The following is a 20,257-nucleotide window of genomic DNA, read 5'->3' as shown; positions in this document are numbered from 1 at the left end:
CTTTCTCCATCCCTTACCTTCATCTCCTTTTATAAATTCATTTAACTTCAGAGAGTAATTTTCTGAAAATATCTAGCCCATACCTTTTTTTGTAGTTGCATTTTTAAATATAGTGTTCCTTATGTTTTGTTCTAGGTGTAAAGAATTGGTCTTGGCTACCATTAGGGCATTTTTTGATGTTATTGATGAAACCACCAAACAGGTTTGTAGTTCCCATTTCCTGCATGCCCCATAAATACTGGGAGGAAGGTGAGGATTTTCTTCCCCCAACAAAGTGATGTTTTAGCTACCATTGTAATAGTCAGGGACAAATACTGTGTATTACTTTCTGATAATTTTATGTCATGTTGAAAATTGCTGGCTTTTTGATGTCTCGTGCTCCAGAATCTTGTGTTTTGGGTTCTGTGAAGAATGACAATGGTTCAGTTTTTGCTGCTGGCTGAGTCAGTGAGTTAATTATAGCTGGGCTAATACCCTGACTTTCTCACTGAGATAGAATGAGTTAAACAGGCCTGGGATCTTGTGATCCTAAACAAATCTGCTCAGCTGTACTGTGATAAGGTACACACATTTGCTTACATATTTAATGTCCTTTTGCAAATTTATTTCAACAAAACAGAAACCCTCTATGTAAATTTGGAATGCTTACTTAGGGGAAATCAAGGGAAAAGCTGATGAGTTTACTAGTTTTCTTCGCTTTCTCCCTATTTATTGCTTCTTTTTACTCCCTCTGTCTCATTTTTCTTTTCTACCTGCTTAAATGTTATGTTGCCCACTGCATGTTACTGTTTGAAAAACTATTTGAAGAACCTTTCACCATATTTCATCCTATTCCTGAACCTTTGCGTAATTTTACAGCAATAAAAATGAAGAACTGGGAATAAGGCTGAGAGGTTGGGTCATTCTTTGATAGCTTCACTGGTCTCTGAAGCTTGTTCAGTTGAACCCTTTTTAATATGGGTATAGAAAAGTTGACTGGTCCATTGGGGAAAAAAATTTTCAGAACTCATTGGGGATGGCTATAATACTCACAAATTGCATAGCTATATTTGCAGAAAGTAGGAGGAAACTTACTTTGGGAGGTTGATTTAAAAAAAAAAGAAAGAAAGAAAGAAAAATGGCATAGGTTTGAAGCATTTGAACATTTTAGGAACTCAGACATTTGAAGTGTATGAGTTGGGCCCAGGAAGTTGGATTAATGAGCACAAGCAAGTGAATCAGTTATAGGTAAGGCTGTGACTCTGTCACTGAGGTCGCAGAAGTCAGAGATTCCATGACTGTCGCAGCTGCAATGGCCAGTGTGGCTGATCCCAAGGCCAGCAGAGCAGCTGGCCCCAGGTGCCCCATAGCCAGCTGCACTGGACACTGCTCAGGTGGTCCTGGGACAGCTGGCTCCGAGGAGTGCCCGAGCAGCAGTCCTGGGGCCTGCCACACTAACCACTGCTCGGGCAGCCTGGGGAATACCCTGGGGAGCACCCGACCGGTGGTCCTTGGGGCCTTGGAGCAGGGGTGGCTGGGGGCAGTCAGCCCCCGCAGCCAGTGCAGGGGCTAACCTTCAGCCCCTGGGTGCCCCCAGTAGTGGTGTCCTGAGGCCCCTCAGAGCAATGTTGTCCGGGGCGCCAGGAACTGCTAAGTTTTAGTCATGGTATTCATATAGTAAAAGTCATGGACAGGTCACCAGCTGTGAATTTTTGTTTATTACCTGTGACCTGTCCATGGCTTTTACTAAAAATACCCGTGACTAAATCTTAACCTTAGTTATAGGTGCATGAAAAATTAACTTGTTACATGGGTCTTCAATTTATCACATAGATATCACCTTATGGTGTGTGTATGTGTCTGTCTCTTTAGCAATATTTATATAATACAGCTTTTTGGTTTTATGTATACATAGTTTTAACTTTTTGTATAGTTCGAGCAGTTGCAATTTGCAGATAGCAGTAATTGGATATAGATGAATAGAGTATTTTTATTAGCTCCAGATATTGAATTGAAATTAGAAACTATATTATCCTCTGACTTTTACTGTAAATAAAGCTGCATTGCTGGCTTAATGTCTTGGTAATTCTTGTAAAGCACACAAAATGCTAAGTAGATTTTTAACAAGTTGTCTTGTATTTTTAGATAACCGAGGATCCAAAGAAGAGAATGTTAGTATTGAATCATCACTTTGTGAGGCACCCAGCAAAGTTCTTTGAGGAAGGTCCTGAAACACTTACTGAACTTAAAGGTATGCAAGTCTAATTCTTTGACCAGGATCTGAGGATACATTTTGTCTAAGAGTTAATCTTCTCACTACTGAATTGCTGAAGCGCAGACTCTTTCTTTAGGCACCACTCAAACACCATTTGGAATGCATGGCGACAAACTATGGTCTTGATTCTTGTTTCTAGCTGCACTAGGCTTGGTTGAGGACCATAATGGGGCAAAGAAATGCCACTTTTGCATTCTCCAGATTCTGGGGAGTAGCCAGGAAACAAAAGTTGTTCCAGTTTAAGCCTGGCTGACCGATCTCCAGCAACCACAGGAGTAGCTGGAGTTCAGATGTTCTGACTATAGCCTTTCCCATGTCCATACCCTATCCTGGTGGGGGGTTGGTATGTATGTACTGTAAAGCCACTATGCTAATTATGGATGCTTGGGGAATTCCTAGGTGCCCAGATGTGCAGATTCAATGGCTCCTTTCCCTTGACAGAGCTGGGCAAGGAGACCCAATCTATAATGAAGAATTGGCTCCTCTCTGGGGTTGGAGAATCTGCAGAATTCCTTATTTGACTTTCTCTGGCTGCTAGGAAGTTAACAAGGAGGAGCCATGGCTGTAGAGCCCAGGAGTAACTACCAAGGCTTAATTTTGTTGAAATAGGCTAGGAGGAGGTGAATCATATCTTTGCATTTCTTTAGTTTACAATATAACGGACATCATTTTATAGATTAGGTTTTCATTAATCATTTAGTCAGATATTCCCCCTCCCCCCACTTCAATAGCAATTTGGAGTATATTTATGTGCAATTTTTTTCAATTGCATTTTCCTCTCTCCTCATTCCCTTTTGACACTTGCCTAAATTTATCCATGCTGTAATGCCATTAAGTTCAAAGGAGTTACAAGAAGGGTGAATTTGAGCATGTGCTATTACTCCTCCCCCTTCCTCCTTCCTTTCTGCTCATACTTTCTTCGTGTAGTCAGTCTTCTGCTCCTAATTCTGATGCCTGAATTTGGGCTTTTTATGTTCCTTTCCTGTGAGACTGAAAGTGTGGTAAGGGCAAAGAAAGTATGCTGTGCTGCTGTATTTTCAACACTCTCTTGTCTGTATTCAGCCCCCATACTGACATTGATGCCCACCAGATGCTAATGCTATTTTTCTTTGAGACCTTTTATTTTAGCACGTATTGATAAATTTTGCAAGTAATAATAGCATCCCTTGGTTTGGCGTGCTGTATAGATAGTTGATTTTAACTATTGTATGCAATTCTGAATAGCAGTCGTGACTATTGCATTACATATTTTAATGTTCCTATGTCTAACTTCTGGAGATATGAACAATAAGTTGATAAAATGTGCTTGATAAAGTAGAATGTTTGTGTTTTGTGAAGTTCTGCTGATGATTACTATTATACGTCATAGGCAATTCCTGCAGTAACATACAACTAGAATTAAGGTTTTCCTATCACACGCAAGTGAGCAAAATAAAGCATATGGTTTACTTCTAGGAACTTTGATTTGGATTAAAATCAAATCCTCAAAATGGACCTATACAGTTTATAATGTAAGTAGCATTAATATCTTTTTCTAATTTCAATTTTGTCATTTCTGTGTTTTTTTCTAATAAGCAATATTTTTTCTTTTAAGGAATCTGATGGAAAATATTTCATGTTTCCTCTTTCAAACCACAGAAAAACCTACAGTCATGTCCACTGTCAAAACAGTATGTTGGTGAGAAAATATGTGCTTTCTGTATTTTTGTAAATATATCTGTTGTTACCCAATTTTAACTTTATGAAACTGAATTGTTGTTTCCATTTAAACAGCTGTATTGAGCTAACTACTCCAGTAATTATTAAACAGAGACCGCTTTTTTACTGTAATCCCTACGTATTATTACTTGTTTAGGGGCACATGCCTTTTAGTATTTGTTATGTTTAGTGTGTTCATTATCATAGTATCTGAGTACTGCACATATATATACACTAAGGCCTTGTCTTTATGAACAATTAGACTGCGACAAGCTGAGGTGTGAATCTACCCCACACTAGTTTGCTGAGGTCTAACTGTGTGTGTGTGCCCTGCTGACGCATTAAGAGTTTGTTAGAGTACTTTAAGATTTTTATGAACTGTTAACACGTGTCAGCACATGGACAGTTAGACGGTGGCAGGCTAGAGTGCGGTGGATTCACACCTCAGGTTGCTGTGGTCTACCATGTAGACAAGCCCTAAGACTGACTTAGAGTTGCCAATAATAGATTTTGCAGTTCACCACTCCAAACTTCAGTAGCTTTGGGTCTTTAATGTAGCAACGCCCCATCTTATGCCTCATTCAGAAAAGCATGTGCTTAAGTGACCTTCCTGAATAGGGAGGCTATCCCAAAATGGGGCTCTAGTAAGGGCCTTATCTAGAGCAATATAAATGAACCGGGAGTTAGTAGAGGGTATGGAGCTCCACCAGTTAATGTGTTCTCAGCTGTTTTTCCTGTTGAGGAGATGGGCTACTGTGTGCTATACAACTGGAGTTTGTGTTTCTTCCACTTTTTAGCCTCAAACATGATGATTTGCAGTAGTTTCACCTCAAGGCAAAGATATGGATCACTTTGACTCACCACCTCATTTGAAAAGGAGGAGTGTAGTTTCTTAACTGGAGGTGGAAGAATGCATTTCTCTACATAGGTGTTCGAGATTAGTGAAGAGTCCACTGAGACTCCAAGATTTCATACAAACTTGGTGAATGGAAGGTAGATGCCTTTAGTGGAAGGGAGAGGTCAGTGTCTCGGTTAGCTCCTATAATTGTTCCCCCTTCCCACCAGCATCACTTCAGACTTACCTGAGTTCATTTTGAATAAACTGCCCTTAAATGTCCTCATCTTTTGCATTCATTGTGATGATGTTGAGCGTGCACGTAGAAGAGGGAGGTATAAGGCTGGGTGTCCTCAGTAGAGCCCATTAGGAATTTTGCAACAAAGCAGGTTTTCATCAGGAAATGCCAGTTTGTCACAGAAATGCATCTGGTTTGAACTTCTGACAAAACATACCGGGCTCCAGTGGAACCCTGCCTGGCTTCCTGCTAGCTCAGTTAGTGGGCTTCCAGGGTTCATGGCTTCGGGGCAGCCCAGACATAAAAACTACCCCATGGCTGGAGATCCAAGGGCTTCGAGGCACCCTGCTGCAGAGCCAGGAACCTGGAAGCTGTGGAAACACTGGGAGACCCAGCTTGAGATGTGGTTCTCAAGGCTTCTAGTCCATGGTACCAGGCACCAAAAGCCTTGACTCCCATGCCTAGAGGCTCCTGGCTCAGCCATGGTTCCCAGGTCTTCTAGGCTCCCAGGCCATCTGCGAGCCTTCTGCCCTGGGAGCTGCAGCTGAGCCAGGGGCCTCAAAATTTGGGCTCCCAGACTCAAATTTCATTTAAAAAAATTTTAAACAAAATGTTTTGATTATTTCAATATGATTTTTTTTTTCAGGTGTTCCCTTCTGTGAGAAGTTTTTGGAAATTCCGTTTTGGAACAAAAAGTAGAACACCATTTCCCGCCCCCAGAATATTGGCATTTTCTGCTAAACAGAACTTCTGACTTTTGATTAGCTTTAATCATTAGCAATGTTGTGTCTGATTCTTGCATGAGAGTGGAATTTGCTTTATAAGATGTAAAATAACTGAAGTTCTTTAAATCAGACACAACATTGCTTGGTAAGAATATAAATTTTACTTGGGCTGCTTGGGTATTTTGGAACTAATTTTTGATTAGGCTTAATTTTGAACTAACTGAATTTTTGATTAGGCTTAATTTTGAACTAACTGAATTTTTCATCACATTTATAAGGTATATTAATTGCTGACAGGATTTTGACAAAAACAATTGCTGATTGCCAAAAAAAATCTATTGTTTGTAGTATAACTACAGTACATCTTCAATAGTTGTTTTTCGTAACAGTCCTTAAACTAGAATTCTTGATTACACGATTATATAAATAATACTTTAGTTTTGTACTGCCCCTGTCATCATCTTCTTGTCTGAGGATCTATTGTCTTCCAAATACTTTACTTTACAATTTGCTTGTGAGGTTGGCGAGGAATATGGAGGGAACACTTTTGCCACCTGTGGAATGCACAGCAGTCAGTTAATAATAATAATAATACAGTAACTTTACACAACAGTTTGGGACAAGAAATGAAGATCACCACCACATTCTGTTTGAGGGATTTAGGTAGGCACAATATAACTACCCAGATACTGGAATTACCACCCCATCTCTTTAGAAGAGTGCTTTGAGACTTCTGAACACTTCACTTTTGTTTCTTTCATGAGAAATAATAGGTGTTCTAGGCTGCAATATCTTCTGTTCATTTTCATGGTTAGCAAAAACGAAAAAGGCAAATTATTAAACATATTTCTTGTTTAGCGAAAGATTCTCATTCTAGTATTTGAGCTGTTTGTTCTACTTTATCTCATAATCATAATTCTGAGTTTGTGGTATCAAGCATCTTGGCAGCAGACACGATGTCATTAACACTCTACAGAATCAAGAAAAAGAGATGGTGAATCTTACTGATTACAAATAAATAGCTAAGGAAACAGGAGATGAATCATACTTCATAAGCAACTGCATTTTTGTGTTTTGTTTGAGTGTGTAAAGTTCCTCTTAGGAGCACTTGGTGGTTATAGTGAGGGCCACTATAGAAATGTGTGATAGATAAGGATTGGGAAATGAAGATTGAAGTCTGCTCTTTTTTAATACACCTTGATGTATATAAGTATTGAAGGAGGATTAGAACAGTGGGTGATGTCTGATGAGGTGTCACAGTTAGGCAGGTATAAATTAAGAGTGGATCATCAACACTAACTCTAAACTTTTTTGGAGTGAAGTTCAATATTTTTATATTTAAACTCACACACAAAATTTAAAGTAGTAATGCACATTTTCACATGTTATTGATTTAACAGGGTACAAGTAGCTGGATTTATGGCTGCTTAAACAGTAGTTCATCTGTGTGGTGAGTATAAAGGCTTTTTGTAATTTATTTAACTAGTTACTATAAGATCAGTTTTGGGCATTCAGTCATGCAACACAGAGCAATTTAGGAGGAAGAACTATAGGGATTTAAAAAGGATTGCTGCTGTTAAAATTCATTGTTATCTGGTATAATGTACAATCAGCTTTCTTGATACTTAAATAGATTCAAAGCAATATTAAGTGACCTAGTATTTAAAGAAAAAAGGTAAAACTCAACTTTTATTGCAGTGTAACTTGTTTTGTTCATAACTTGTATGTAATATCACTTTAATACGTCCTCTGTCATGGGACTGTATCCATTGTATGCAAAGGATGGACTGAATGATCTTCTTCTTCCCTAACTACTATTATGAATTTATTGTCACTTGAGGACATTTAGAAATGGATGTGCTTGTTTTAGCAACTTCATTTTAGCAAATTAGATTGTCAGGTTTAATTGATAAATTTTGGAATTTGTAATGAATTAATGCAAATTGAAACCATTTTTAGGGCCAGATTCACTAGCCGTTTTAAATCTGCTTTGTTGAACTCCAACAGCTCAGAGCTGTCTTAAAGCAAATTTACTCTACTGCTTGGGTTGGCATAGGGCTAGTGTAGTAGTCTTCTGCCTCTGTATTCTGGGCCAAAGTAAGGGAGCATGGCAAGGGTGCTTGTATGGCCACTTGGTACCCAGGTGTTATAATTGCCCTGCACTGGATTAGGAACCACAAAGGTGTCTTTTTGTAACCCCTTTGCACACTCTCCGGATCTGTATCAAGCTTAGCCAGTAAAGGGAGTTGGGGCCATTAAGTCTAATTTAACTATAGTATCGTTTTTTTTATTGTGAGTTAAGTCCATATAGTCAAACAGCACCATTTAAAGGGACCTGGAATAGTTTCAGATGTGGTTGTGGATTTTCAATCACTGACCATTTTTAAATCAAGATTGGATTGTCTTCTAAAAGATTTTCCCTAGGAATTAGTTTATGGAAGTTTTATGGCCGCATTATGCAGGAGGTCATACTCAATCACAGTGGTGCCTTCTGGCCTTGGAATCTATTAATCTTTTGAGAAATGTCTGGGTTTTTGTTTAAAATATGTGTAGCTGACTGTCAAGGCTAATTCTCCACTCTGGCACTTCAAGTGCAGAAGGTCGGGGCCCACAAGGATTCTAAAAATTAATACTGGCCACTCCAGGCTTGTATTAAACTCCCAAGGTTACAGCTTTTCTCTGACCTTGGATTGGTCAATGCTGTCACTACCTAGTGCAGAACCCCTTTTAGAGCCCAGGAAGCGCATTTGGGAATTCCTTCCTGTGGGGTACCTTTCACTACCATCCCCCTCAACCCCCCCCCCCCCCGCTCCAGGGAAGAGCTGGGGGGCGGGGAGGAAATCAGCCTTTGCCACCAGTTAATTAAACAACAACGTGCACAAAAATCCAATTCTGTTCTTAAAAAAGGTAAATTTTATTAATTAAAAATAAAAGGAAGAAAATACATCTGGAAACTCAGGCTATTGCTAGATTTTAAAAGAACAACTACAAGGATTAAGCACCAAGAATAGCTTTCTTGAGGTCCAGCTTAAAGGTCACAAGCAAAACAAAAGCACCTGGGGTTAGCACAGAGGAATCCACAAGCCATAACGAAATTGAAGGGATAAACCTAACTGAGTCTTCCTAGACATTACATATCTGGGGTTTTAAATGAGTAGTTTCTAGGTATGATACTGATGATTTTTTCATACCTGGCCCAAGCTTTTTACAGCATAGCTCTGCCCTGTCCGCCTCTCCCTGGGAGATCAACAACAGACAGACAAAGGGGAGTCTTGTTTCAATTTTAAAAAGTTCTAGCCTTCCCATTGGCTCTTTTGGCCAGGTGCCCACTCACTTTCTTTTACCTAAACATAGCAGTGGGACTTTTTAACCCTTTACAGGTAGAGCAATTAGAGAACAGCTCCTAAGAGGGATTTTATAGCTACTGGCTGGCTGGGTGTCCATAAAAGGGAGCTTACCTTTCCTCCCCATCATTCATCACACTGACCTAGAGTAAATTCATTAACATATAGGTCCAATATCCACTTTGAACTGCCACCTGAAAGGCTTTCACCAATAGGCAAAGCTGAGGTTGCATATGATACACTTTTATAAATTCCCTTAAGCTGTGAGAACAGTGGATGCTTTTACTTATTGTGCATTGCTTCAGTACAAATGCAGATATCAGTTCATTAAGTGTTTTCATTATGCTTCAAAAAGTTGAGACTAATAACAGCCAGATCTTGTGAATGCAGCGGTATTGATACCTATACAGCTCTGCCAATATGTCTAAAATCAGATTTGCAACATCTCTGCTCTTTGAGTCGTAAATTACTTTAGACTGCTAAATTATAACGTGTGGTATACGGACAATCATTCAGTTAACTATAGTTAAGGCTTTGTTTTAGTCACGAGTATTTTTAGTAAAAGTCAAGGGCAGTAAACAAAAAATTCACGGCCCGTGACTTGTCCATGACTTTTACTATATACCCCTGACTAAAACTTGGGGAGGGACCCCTTGGAAGGGCAGCCCTGGGGGTGCTGCGGAGAGGGGCGCATCCTGGGGGGATGCTGCGAGTGCTGGGGAGGGGGGTGGGGCATGCTCCCAGCTCCTGGAAAGTGGCAACCCTAGCTCAACGTGCTGCCTCCGCTGTGCCCCAAGCCCTGGTTCTGACGCTCCCATTGGCTCCGAACCTTGGCCAATGGGAGCTGCAGGGGCGGTGCCTGGGGGCGGAGGCAGCATGTGGAGCTAGGAGCTGAGGGGAGGAGTTGCTGTCACCCTTCCGGGGAGTGGCCCCCGCCCTCCTAGTAAGCACTGCCCCGCACCCCAGCCGTGAGCCCCCACCCTAACTCCTGCTGCTGGGGGGTGGAGTGGGGGGGCCGAGTCTGCCCCAGCAGCAGCCTGGCCCAGGGGGTGTCAGAGCTGCTCTGGCAGCTCCTGTGACAGAATCCGTGACCTCTGTGACAAACACCGAGCCTTAACTGTAGTAGAAGTAGACCTGTTACCTTGTGCATTTCTATAGAGGTAGAGAGAGGCTGGTACATTAATACACTCTTACTGCTTGCTCCTTTCATAATGAATATGTGCATTTTGTATATTTGCACTTTAAAGTATTTTAACTTTTACAGCCTGGAAGGTTTTGATTTATCCTGGAAAGCTGAGTTACTGCCAACTGTTAAGGTAAATTGTACTATACATTATTTTGTTGCAACAAAATGGAGTGAGCATTTACATGAAGAGGTTTTGTGTGGGGTTATGAATAATGTAATGCATTCACATGTTGTATAGAATTTATATGATTTCTAAGCCATGTTTCCTCTTGGGATATATGCTACTGGGGGAGTGGGAAACTATCTTAATTTTTGAGGGTATATGAAAGTGATGTTTATTCCTACAATAAATTATTCTAAGCTGGAGTTCAGTTTAAAAGTCCATACTGAAGTTTTCAAAAGCAAATATTAAAAACTGTAGCAATTCATTGTTAAGCCTATAGAAAACGTAAAAGAACATTGTAGTTTACTAAACTAAAACTACAGCAATAAAATTGAGTTCAAAAATCATCTTGGGTTTATAATCAAAGGAAACAAATAGACTCTAAATTGTGTTTGTGTTGTTCTAGAATGAGACTTAACTTCTCTGTTACTATTGGCAAATCAGTACCTTCTTCTGTCGTTCTACTCTTGGGAGATTTCCCTTCACTCCCTTTCTTATAGCAGAAGGCTTAGCATGTATTTTACATCTTGTAGACTTTGTATAGTTCTCCTCTATGGACAGGCATTTTCCTTCACTTCTAAAGTTGATAGCACAGTTTGCAGCCACATAGATAAAGACAGCAACAGAGTTCAAAGAGACTGAATATTGTGTGATACGCAATCGTTAATGAAACTACAATGGTACGTATTCATCATAGCAGGAGAATATTTATCTAAATTAATAATCCATGGAAGTGACAGTACATGAACAGTGGTAGTTAGAGTAATCCATTTCTCAGCTGCTGTCCAAATATATGCAATTTAAGGGTGTATCTCATCATAATTCCTTCAGCACCTACTGTATCTGAAATCTGTAACTAGAAATTCATAATAAAATGTTTTACCTGTAGCTTTTTAATAGGAGCAGGATTGGGCCATATCTAAAGAGTTGTGTACAGTCTTTCAACATTTATATTAAACTTCAGTAGAGTATGTGATGTGGTACACAGTTTAGTTCACGATATTACACAGCACTCTTTTAATGCAGGACACTTACATATGAACTGTTTTTTCCCTTAATTGTAACTGCTAGTATTTGTGAAGCTCACAATGATTACAAGTATTCACATTTAGGTGTGAGATTCTGTGATGTACCTTCAAGAGGCACAGCACAGAACTCAGTGCTGGCGGTGTGTGCTGTGTGATGGTCGCTCTAAGTCTTCTTTTGAGCACTCCCAGTCATCTGTAGGGGATGGAGCAGGCCCTGGCATAATTTAGACAGCCCGGGGAGCCTTTCTCAGTTTCAGCAATCTCCTGAGGCAGCCCCATGGCCTGCATTGCTTCTTGGAATCTCAGTAGCACAGTATGCTCTGGCCCTGCCTGGCATACCCCCTTAATACCAGGGCTTGCAGGTTTCTCCCCTGGCCAGATATGAGGTTTTTAGGGCCCCTTACCCCACATAAAAGAGTCGGAGTAGGAGTGAGGCTCTCGCCTGAGGTTTTTAACTGAACCAAACTATACTTTTATTGTAAATAATTTTTGTTTTCCTATTTTAGGTTGTAACTCTGAAACTTCAGGAATATCCTGCTTTGTCCAATCTTGTAATTTATGTACCAGCTATTAATGGCAATAAGGTAACAAAGATGAGACTTAAAAACGCTTTATTCAGCATCTGTTCAAGATAACTGAATACTATATTTGGTCATTATTGGTTGCAAGGAAAATGTAATAAATATCGAGAGTTGCACTAAATATCTTTTACATAGTTCTGTCCTACAGTATGTGATTCAGAGGTAGATTTTTCAACTAATTTAACATCTAGTCTACTGAAAGTAGCTATAATTTCTAGCATGATAATATTGTAGAGCAGTGATTTTTTTGAACTGCTGCTTGCTTGTGGTTCTAGCTCTCCTCCTCCTGTTCATCTGCTTATTTTTAAGACAGATCAATATACATGAATACTATTCTAGTACTATATTTTCATGTAAGCAGCTGCAGTAGCTGTGACAAGGATGTTTTGTGATTGAGAATGTAAGAGTAGTGGTTTGTATAATCATGAATAAGAAGGGAGATTGTTTCATAGAGAGACCATCTTTCTTTTAACTTATAGCTTGAAAACAGCTTGAAAACCACTTTTATAAAGGAAAGTGAGAAATACTGGTTTTCAGGTGAGGTGAGAGAATAGTTTTAAATGAACTAAATGTATTTTATAGATTGTGCACCAGATTCTCAGCTCAGCTCAGTCCATTTGTGCCGCTCCAGGAGCCTAAAGGATAGCTAAAGCTGACATAATTGGCCAGCTAAATATTCTTCTTGTGTGTGGGAATCCTTGAGGGGCACAGCCAGCCATGTATAACTCTCTTGTGCCCCGAGTAGGAGGCACTGACTTAGAGATACAAGCGCTTTGGCCATGCTGCAACACATTGCAGCTGGGTGAAAATCAGACCAAGCTAGTCTAAAGCTCCTTCTGGCTTGTGCTAGTGGCTGAACCAACGGCTGGCCAGCCACTGTAAGTGAACCATGGAAACATGACTTGCAGCAGCCTTCGAACGTTGTCATCTGCCTGGGGTTCTGAAGAGAGTATGGCCAGACTTAATGCTCTAGCTTTATGTTCATTTCCGATCTATGCAATAAAATAATATGTCTATGTTGCAGTTTACTTTGGACTGTGAATTCTTTAAAGAGGATTCCCGAACAGTACAACTTCCTGTAACACATCTTTTTTCTTTTGGTAGGTATAATGCACTGCTCTTGCAAAACTTGAAAACTGCATTTGTTGGCATATTTTGAGTAATAAATCTGGCCTTAAAATAACTCCAAAGATCAATCTTTTAGTAAGTTTAAAGATAATTTCCTATTAAGCAAGCCTTATTTCACCCTCTTACTATTAGGAATTTCATAAATATTTTATATGTACACCTGATATACAATATCTCAACTTCCAAGAAAAACCTTAGATGTAGTGAACTTTTCAAGCAAATCAGTCTCTAGTCCTTTACTTTTCTAGATTTACTAATTGGAAATAATATAGGGTTGTCATTTCTACAGGGCTTTCTTCAAGCAAAATTGTATTCAGTTCAGCTGGTCTAATTTACAATGTACAGCTCCAACACTTTTGCCAGGTAAAAATACTGAATTAAACAAAATTGATATTAACTAACTAGTTCCTTTGGAAATGCAAGTGAATAAATGTTTCTTGGGTTTGTTTTGTTTTGTTTTGTTTTCAGATATACCAAGCTTTTAAAATCTACATTGAGAGCCACTGCAACCCACACAAAGGTAAATTTAATGTTTTCCTGAAGTGCACATGAATGGTTGCAGTAAAATGTACAATAGAAAAAAAGCTGTCAGAAATATATCTGCCTCCCAGCTCTCTCATGTTCCATACTGTAATGTGATTGCTATCAAGTTCTTAACTTTTTATGTAATTTTTTTGCTGTGAAAGTTGCCAGACTGAGAGCTCTGGAGACTGAAATCCTCTGTTCTATCCAACGAACAGATAAAATATTGGCAGTGTCTGTACAAGCTTCCCAACCCTGCCAGTGTGCTTCACCTCTCTTTCTAGAAAGACCATTTGTAAAGGTGAGGGAGTAGCCTGGTCTCCTTAATCATTCCATCCTCGGTGTGTCTGCAAAGAGAGATGCCGCTTATATTAGTCGGCTTTTGTTAGGTTGACACTGTCTGTGAGGATCTGGACTATGAGTTCTAAAGTCCTTGTGTGGCAAGGGCTTTCAATTGCTATTGACTGGAGTAAAATCTGAATTGTTGACTTAGGGATGAGATGCTCTGTGGCTTATTACTGCTTTCCTGAACTATTGAGACCCTTCAGTATAGAAGATTTTTATGGCTTTTAAAAATGAACCCAAATCATCTTTGCGCAGGTCTTGATCTGTTTACACACTTCTTTTAAACAAAAACTGGACAAAATCCTGTTGTGAATACATGTTTCAAATAAAAAATCTATAATCTATATCACTGTGTATATGGGAGAGTGGATCTAAATAAAAATAATTAGCAAGGATTTATCTAGGTTTCTGAAGGAACCATGCACCATGGAAGATCTTGCCAGGACTAGAGACCGGGCCCTATCATATGCCCAACTCTGGAAAAACCTATGGCTGTGGCAGAAGGACACACAAAGAAGATCTAGGCACAGCGGGGTACCTGTTAAGGTTTCCTACTCTGCTTATTGGAGGATAGTTGACACATTTCACTCTTAACGGTCATATATATATATTAATCTATTTATCTTTCACACGTGCACACACACACACACGCGTGCGCTATTCCAAACTATACTGTCAACCAAATATGAATTCTCAATATATTATTATATGGCTTTCAATTTAGATTTCTTTCCAAACAGTTTGATATACAGTGGAGTTGCATCTTACGTGGGAATTAGGTTCTAAAGTCAGCGCGTAAGGTGAAAATCACGTATAGTCAAAATTACCCTTGAAAATCCCTTAAATCGCCTATAAAGTACAGTATCCTGTACATGGTTTTGTGTATACAACCCTGTACAGTAATATGTATACTGTATACAGTAATGTACAATAAATAATAGAGTACATATGCCAAATATAATTTTACAGTACTGTATTTTTAATTACAGGGGGTAATTACAGGGGGTCGTCAGGGCTTTATGTTGATCCAGGAGATGGAGGTGACAGAGAGCTTGGGTGACGGAGAGCGAGTCATAGATGAAGTGGTTGGCTCTGGTTCAGCTCGAGAAGTTGATTGCGTAGGCTCATCTGCTGCTGGTTTTTTTCTTTGAAAAACATGGTGATCGGCAACTGTTGCTGTTGTCTCTTGAGCTGCTCAAACATTTCTTGATACGGTCTCGAATCATCCGTAATACTACGTGTGATTTTGAGGCTTCGTTTCATAGAGGGATTGTATTCAGAAATTAAATCATTCAAGTGTTTCGCTGCTTGGAACACTTGAGCAAATTTATGAAGATTCCAACTTGCTGGCTCTTCCTGTTCAAGGTGGTCGTCATCATCTTTGTCTTCTGTAGACGATTTTATCAGTTCCTCTAACTCTTCGTTAGTCAATGTTTCTCTGTGGCTCTCATTTAATTCTTCATTTTCTTCCTCAAGGATGTTGATGAAGCCATCACCACCCACTTGCCTGGCCACCTGAACAATGAGTTTCACTTCTTTGTCAATGGTCGGAAAACCCTTAAAATCATTCACACATTCTTTCCATAGGTTTCGCCAACATGCATTGACTGTTTCAGGCTTGATTGCATCCATTGCCTGTTTAATATAAGTGATGCAATCGGAGATGTTGAAGCATTTCCAGCACTCCATCACATTAAGATTGGGATCAGCATCCATAGCGCTACATATCTGTGAGAATGTAAGCCTCGTGTACGTGGCCTTGAAACAGTGAATCTTGGTTGAGAGGTTGGAGGATGGAGGTGGTATTGGGGGGGAGAAAGACGACTTCAATGTCTTTATGCGGAAACCGGAGTGCGCAGGGTGGCCAGGAGCATTGTCTCTGATCAGCAACACTTTAAAGTCAAGTCCTTTCTCTTCGAGGTACCGCTTGACCTCCGGAATGAAACACTTGGGGAACCAATCCAGAAATAACGCTGCTGTCACCCAAGCCTTTTTATTTGATTGCCAGAACACAGGCAGGAGATTTTGGTTCTTGCCTTTTAGGGCATGGGGATTTGCAGCTCTGTGGAGCAAGCCCGGCTTTATTAAATGCCCAGCCGCATTGCCACAAAACAACACAGTCACATGGGTCTTTAGCTGCTTTGAAGCCAGGGGCTTGTCTTTCTGATTTCGAAATGTAAGTGCAGTTGGGCATTTTTTTCCAGAAGAGCCCAGTCTCATCAGCATTAAAAACTTGTTCCGGAAGATAGCCCTTTTCTTCTATGATTTTCTTTAATTGTTCGGGGTAGGCTTTTGCTGCCTCTTCATTGGCAGATGCAGCTTTACCAGTAGTCTGCACGTTTTTGAGGTTGAAGCGGTTCCTAAAACTGTTAAGCCAACCTTGGCTGGCTTTGAATTCCTTCTCACCAGAAGGCTGTTCCTCTTCGGCGGGAGGTTTGAACAGTGCATAGAGGCTAAGAGTCTTTTCTCACAACATGTTGCCATCAATAGGCACGCATTTACGGTTCATGTCTTCCAGCCATAAGTTTAATGCCTTTTCAGCGTTCATTAAAGTCTTATCATGCACCTGGCTCATCACCGTAGCAGTTATTGGAGCGCTTGATGCCATGGCTTGACGAATTTCTCTTTCTCGAATCTTGATGGCACAGATGCTAGATTGGTTGCGGCCATATTTACGCGCCACATTGGAGACCTACATACCATCTCTCAATAAGTCCAACACAGCCAGTTTTTCCTCCAACGTTGCAACAGATGGCTGTTTCTTTGGTTGAGCGCCAGATGAAGTAGTTGGCTTGCGTTTCGGGGCCATGTTGTATGAAAAATATGTATCTTTAAACACAAATCACACTCAGAGCAGCAAGATGCTCACACTGTGAGAGGCATGCAGGAACTAAGACCAACTGAGGGAACAGCAGATTCATGTCTCCCATCTCATGCTCACTCTGAGGCATACGCTCATTGAGTGGAATGGTGGGTGGAATCGCCCGTACTATTTACAGGTATCTTGTTGGGGTTTTTTTTTGCCAAGCGCATATAGTTGAATTTGCGTAAGTTAAATGTGCGTATGATGCGACTCACTTGTAGTCTATATTCTCCATTTAATCTTGTTTTTCAAAGTATCAGTAGTGAGTTTTAAAAGTGCAAATTGTAACAGTTGTTGCAGATATTTGAAATGTAGAAATAATCCAATAGTCATGTTATCCATTGCGTTGACCTGTGAATGAACTACAGTAATTTTAATCTCATACAATAATGTTTCATAATTCATTTTTACTTTGATTCCTTTCTAGGAAGGAAAACGAGTGTTTACAGACTCCATGTACCATGGTCACATGAAGACTCAATAACTGTCTCTAAGTAAGGTGTTTTGAGATTCTGTTTTTTCTTGCTATCTTTCAAAGTAGAGTTTACATTCCAGACACGGTAAAAGAGTAATCGTTCTGGAATTAGATTTCTCTCTGTCTGAGACGTTTGGGCTGCCTCTCTCTTCCTCTAAATACCAGAGATAGTTCAGACCTGTCCGTGAGATTCAGGGGTTTGGCTGCACCTCTTGCGTCAGATTCCCTAAGTCCACCAATGAAGACAGATGAGTAGTTCAGCACTCTCCCCTTATACATAGCAAATTTTTGCTTGTAAAGCTGACGTAGGGGGAGCAACAAGCAAAATCTTTACTCCTCTCCCTTAAGGGACCAACGTTTCCAGTGCTGTTATTTCTCTGTATGTGCTCCGTCCTCTCCCATCAGTGCAGACAGGACCTGCAGCAATCTGAAGTTCAAGAGATGCTATATCTGTGCAGGAAGACATCCCAGAAGCCGTAGAAGGGATGCTGACCTTCACTTTGCAGGGGTGGGGACTTGGGAGTCTGGACAGCTTGTTATGGTGTATCTGGATTTCTGCTCTCTCACGCTCTCTCTCTCTTTGTCCTCTGGCATTGATCAGTTAGTCCTCTTCAGCCCTTGGGACTCAGCAAACTGGACCCTCCTCACTGACTGACAGCTCTTCAGTAGTAAATCTAAAATGTCCCACAGTCTTGGTTCTGAACCACTTCTAAAGGGAAAAGTTTCAAGGTTCAATTGCATGTGCTTTAAGTGGATAATTGAGTCATTTGGCATCTTACCAAATGACACAATTATCCACTTAAAGCACATGTAGTTCTCCTGCATATGCAATTTCATTCTCTCCTTCTGCCTAAGAGGAAGATCTGGGCTCTCTTGGACATTCTTCTCATTCCTTTCCAACTGTATTTCAGAGGATATGGAGTGAGTACCAGGGCTCAGAACTCTGAGATAAAGCCTAAAACAGAACACCGGACAAGGAGGAGACTCATTTCCTAAAAATGAGCGCTGTCACAAATCCTCCAGAAGGAAAATCTGAACTAAAACGGTCAATACCCAGAGAGGAAAAAAGCCAGAAGAAAATTCAGTTCTTCATTTTCCACGATAACCCTGAGCCATAGAAACTTGAAAGGTTCCTTTCCCCTCCAAGATACTCTTTTAGTCCATGGAGATGAATGTGGTGAAGAGGAAGACCAAGCCAGGGCAAATATCTTTCTAGGGTGTGAGGGCAAGCCACGTGAAGGGGAGAGCAGATGGACAACATAGAATTGTCCCTGACCCAAGTAGTATTTCAGCTGAAATCCTGGGAGCTAGGCCTCTTGTTTCCATAAAGTTTGCTTCTTGGTTGCGGTCACGTTGGCAAGAAGAGTCTCAGAAATTTTGTTCTTGAAGGGCACAAGCCTTACTGCATTTTCCTTAAGGACAAATGAGGGTGGAAGTTGAGTGTCTGAGTCATTCCTTCCGTATCATAGGAATTCATTCTTCCTTCATTTTTACCTGAAGCCTTAGGGCCCTAAAGGAGCAGCGTGGCACACAGTAGATACATGAAGCTCTGTTTAAAATATACGTGAGTAGAACTGATCAGTTCTGGAAAATGTCATTGGTGTTCTTTTACCACCAGCCTACATACCTGGTCTTGGAGGAATCCAAATTCTCCATAACTAAGTGGATCAAGTGCTGTATCATAGCATAACAGAAGCCAGAAGGGATGAGAGCCCACAGAAAATGTGCCATGGGGTGGCATCCTGAATAGAAAGGATGACAGCCATCACAAAGGAAATCTTTAAGCAGCTATCTGGTCAACACCCTTTAAAGCACTACACAGAAGCACCCTTTGGAAGTATGCTTCTAGCAGTGCTTCCAAATTAGATTAATATTACTCATTTTTAGAAATAGAAAAAACTTTTCCCCCCTGTATTTCTCCCTATTAACTATTCCTTTAGGTATCTTTCTGATGGCTTCTTCAGGGCCCATGTATGTAGTTAACACAACTGAATAAGATATTTCTGTTAGATTATATTTACTCTAGTAAAAAGAATTTAGGTCTAGAGATTCTTTGCTGCGTCAAAGTTCTACTTGGTGTAATCGGGGACAGGCATCAGAGTTGATTATGACCTGGGAGGTTCTTTAACCTATGCTAGCTGCCAACTGTGGTGTAGCATGCACCTCTGTACCCTGACAGACTCCATGTCCCATGGCTATGTGGAGGAGGTTGCATAGAAGCTTGTTACCCGGGCTGTCGGTCCCTGGGGGCTCCTCCATGCCACAGGAATTCTCAACAGGGAAAAAAAGGGCCACGTTCCCTCTTTGTGCTGCTAGAGGTGAACAAAAGGGACAGAGCGGGGCAAGCATCTACGTCTAGTGTATCCAGGGAGGTTTGGAAGTACATAGGGGGTAATAGCAGAAAAGACATGAACAAGTTTGAACTGCCTCCAGTATTTGCAGGAGGAGAAGTGCAGCCAATTATTTCAGACTGGGGAAGTCAGTCCCTGAACATCAGGTGTAAGAGTCCATTTATTTATCTGACATGCACAATGGTAATGCTTATGGTGCTTTGAAGAAATATTCTTTCATTGATTCTTTCATTCTTACATATAAAACAAGCTCCAAAATTCATACTGTATTTAATGGTTAGCAATAACCTAATGACAATTATACTCTTAGGCAAGTACATTTTTAAAATAATATCTACAATTTATTCTAATGGCTCTCATAAATAACCAGCTGCTCTGGCCAACATCAAGAGCTTGTTGGGTTTGAGGTTAAAACATAAAATGGGTTTGAAATAGGATTAATTGTAATACATTGCAGGTTACAGTTAGATTTAATGTTTTGAAAATAGTCTTCCCTGTTCATTTCAGAGCTCTGAAGATTC

The 20,257-nt window shown here is 40.3% G+C and overlaps 1 protein-coding gene across 8 annotated transcripts in view; it reads left to right on the top strand.

Annotated features, from left to right (window-relative positions):
- Positions 1-20,257, top strand: part of PGAP1 (post-GPI attachment to proteins inositol deacylase 1) — a 79,690-nt gene that overhangs the window by 24,644 nt on the left and 34,789 nt on the right. For all 8 annotated transcript variants that reach the window (XR_012154346.1, XR_012154345.1, XM_073306280.1 and 5 more), the window contains exons 7-17: positions 136-202; positions 2,125-2,230; positions 3,710-3,765; positions 3,849-3,932; positions 7,151-7,200; positions 10,359-10,410; positions 11,978-12,055; positions 13,077-13,152; positions 13,470-13,543; positions 13,649-13,700; positions 17,338-17,404. Coding sequence is in view for 6 of the 8 variants with exons in the window: in XM_073306280.1 (XP_073162381.1) it covers positions 136-202; positions 2,125-2,230; positions 3,710-3,765; positions 3,849-3,932; positions 7,151-7,200; positions 10,359-10,410; positions 11,978-12,055; positions 13,077-13,152; positions 13,470-13,543; positions 13,649-13,700; positions 17,338-17,404 (762 nt within the window). In the remaining 2 variants the exon portion in view is untranslated. The remainder of the gene's footprint in view (positions 1-135; positions 203-2,124; positions 2,231-3,709; positions 3,766-3,848; positions 3,933-7,150; positions 7,201-10,358; positions 10,411-11,977; positions 12,056-13,076; positions 13,153-13,469; positions 13,544-13,648; positions 13,701-17,337; positions 17,405-20,257) is intronic.

Source organism: Lepidochelys kempii, chromosome 11 (genome assembly GCF_965140265.1).
Source record: "Lepidochelys kempii isolate rLepKem1 chromosome 11, rLepKem1.hap2, whole genome shotgun sequence".
Taxonomy (NCBI): Eukaryota; Metazoa; Chordata; order Testudines; family Cheloniidae; genus Lepidochelys; species Lepidochelys kempii.
Note: the sequence above shows the minus strand (reverse complement) of the source record. Positions and strands in the feature narration are given on the sequence as shown.